This window comes from Pygoscelis adeliae, unplaced genomic scaffold (assembly GCF_000699105.1).
Source record: "Pygoscelis adeliae isolate BGI_AS28 unplaced genomic scaffold, ASM69910v1 Scaffold338, whole genome shotgun sequence".
NCBI lineage: Eukaryota > Metazoa > Chordata > Aves > Sphenisciformes > Spheniscidae > Pygoscelis > Pygoscelis adeliae.
Window position 1 is genome coordinate 253,440 of NW_008825305.1, and position 2,084 is coordinate 255,523.

At 45.2% G+C, this 2,084-nt stretch overlaps 1 protein-coding gene across 1 annotated transcript in view; it reads left to right on the forward strand.

Moving 5' to 3' along the window:
- Nucleotides 1–555, forward strand: part of LOC103922075 (homeobox protein Hox-B4-like) — a 28,110-nt gene extending 27,555 nt beyond the window's left edge. Inside the window, exon 5 of the mRNA XM_009330149.1 lies at nt 1–555. Within this exon, the coding sequence (XP_009328424.1) occupies nt 1–533 (533 nt within the window). The 3' untranslated portion in view covers nt 534–555.
- The last annotated feature ends 1,529 nt before the right edge of the window (nt 556–2,084 follow it).

Below are 2,084 nucleotides of genomic sequence, written 5' to 3' on the forward strand. Positions count from 1 at the left end.
GCATGGGGTCTTCCTCTGGAGGGCCTTCCCCCACCGGCAGCCCGCCCCAGCCCATGCAATCCTCCGCCGGATTTATGAACGCCTTGCACACCATGAGCAGTAACTATGATGCCCCCTCGCCACCTTCCTTCAATAAACCCCACCAAAATGCCTATGCCATGTCAACTAACTACCAAAACCCCATCAAAGGCTGCCCCTCCCAACAGAAATACGCCAACACGGCCCCCGAGTACGACCCCCACGTCTTACAAGGGAACGGGGTGGCCTACGGGACTCCCAGTATGCAGGGAAGCCCCGTCTATGTTGGAGGTAACTATGTGGATTCTATGCCCACCTCTGGCCCATCCCTTTACGGCCTCAATCACCTGCCACATCACCAGGCTGCCAACATGGACTACAACGGGCCTCCGCAGATGCCCCCGAGCCAGCACCACGGACCATGCGAGACCCACCCCACCTACACAGACCTTTCCACGCACCACGCTTCTTCTCAGGGCAGAATCCAAGAGGCGCCCAAGCTGACCCACCTGTGATAGGGAGCAGGGACAGGCTCAGGCAAAGCGGATGGGACCTCGCCACGGGGCGTGGGAGAGGGGAAGAGGGCAGGATCGGTTTCAGGAACATTTGTGTTGAGCTGTTTTCTTTTTTTCTTTGACAGGGCAATTTCTACCAGGTTGTTGTGCTTGCTGTTGTTATTCCTGGGTTTTATTAGGCACAATTTCCAACCAGTTCAGTATTTACTGCCAAGAGCAACTCTCTCTGAAGAGATATACCTCCTGTGTTTCAACACAAATGCTTCTGAAATGGGTTTGGGGTAGTTTTGTGGGAATCTAGCAGCTTTCTAGCAGCAGCATCCTTCATTTCCAAACCAAGTACAGATCGTCACTGATAATTCTCGGACACTGGAAAGGAGAATAGTCAGCCAGCCAAGTCTTTACAGTTGGTGTCTCTGCATCTATGTAAACATGCACACATGTATACATATGCAATCAAAAGAGATTCGCAAGAAAACTACCCTCCTCTCCAATTCCTTCTCAAGAGGAACCTCGCGCTTTCCTTCCCAGCCTTCAGAGGAAGGGCATCTTTTTTCGCTGAGTAACTTCCCACCAGTCCGCACATAAACTGCAAATATACACACCTGCCAACGCATTCACGATCTTCCCCTCCGGCCCCTGCCTCCCCTCTCAAAAAAAATTATAATAATTAAAAAAATTAGAATAAGAGAGGTCTAAGAATTGCAAAAGGTTCGGGAAACAAGTTTTTGAAATGCCTAAACCCCCCCCACCAACAGTAACAGCAGTCCAAAGAGAGGAAGAAAGAGTTGACAGGTCTGAATATTTTCCCACCTTTGCCTCTGATGACATGACGTCTCCATTCGACGACGCTGGGGTTTTTTGTTTTGGGGGTATTTTTCTTAGGGTTCATTAACAGAAAAGCAATCTTAAGACTTAGAAGTCCTACGCTTCCTTCCTCCTCTTCTCTTGACCTTACGTGAAAACAGGGTATATTTGAACAAACGGAATGTCCTCCAATCGAAGCAGAAGTGAATGGATCTCTAGTATTTGCTAATGCTTTCTTGTCTGGACATCTTTGTTGCACTTAGAGTTTACATATAATGGGTATAAAAACAACTTTGAAGGGCATTCGTCCAACTCAGTCGAGACGTCCTTCAATAGGTGTGTGTTCTGGTGAACATTCATATATATTTATTGGTTATAGCCAGTTTAAAATATTTTCCTTTTTTTGTATTATTTATCCCCAATATTATGTATTTATATGAGGAAAAAAGAATCAAATTGTACTTTTTTAGTATTTACTTGTTATAAAGGACATTGTGTTTCCTTGTCATTGTACAACAAGCTTATTTTAGTTATTGTAATTTAGAAAGACCAGTAGTTTTATGTTACCTTCGTACTTATGAATAATGTAATTAGTTCTACTGGAGGCATGAGAGCAGAACCAGACTGTAATTGTATAGTCCTGAATTAGAAGAACTATAGCTAATCCCTCCCTCCCACCTCACCCCTCCTCTTTGGAGATCTTTCTTTGTTCTTATAGTAGTTATTTTATTTCCTTGCTTAAGG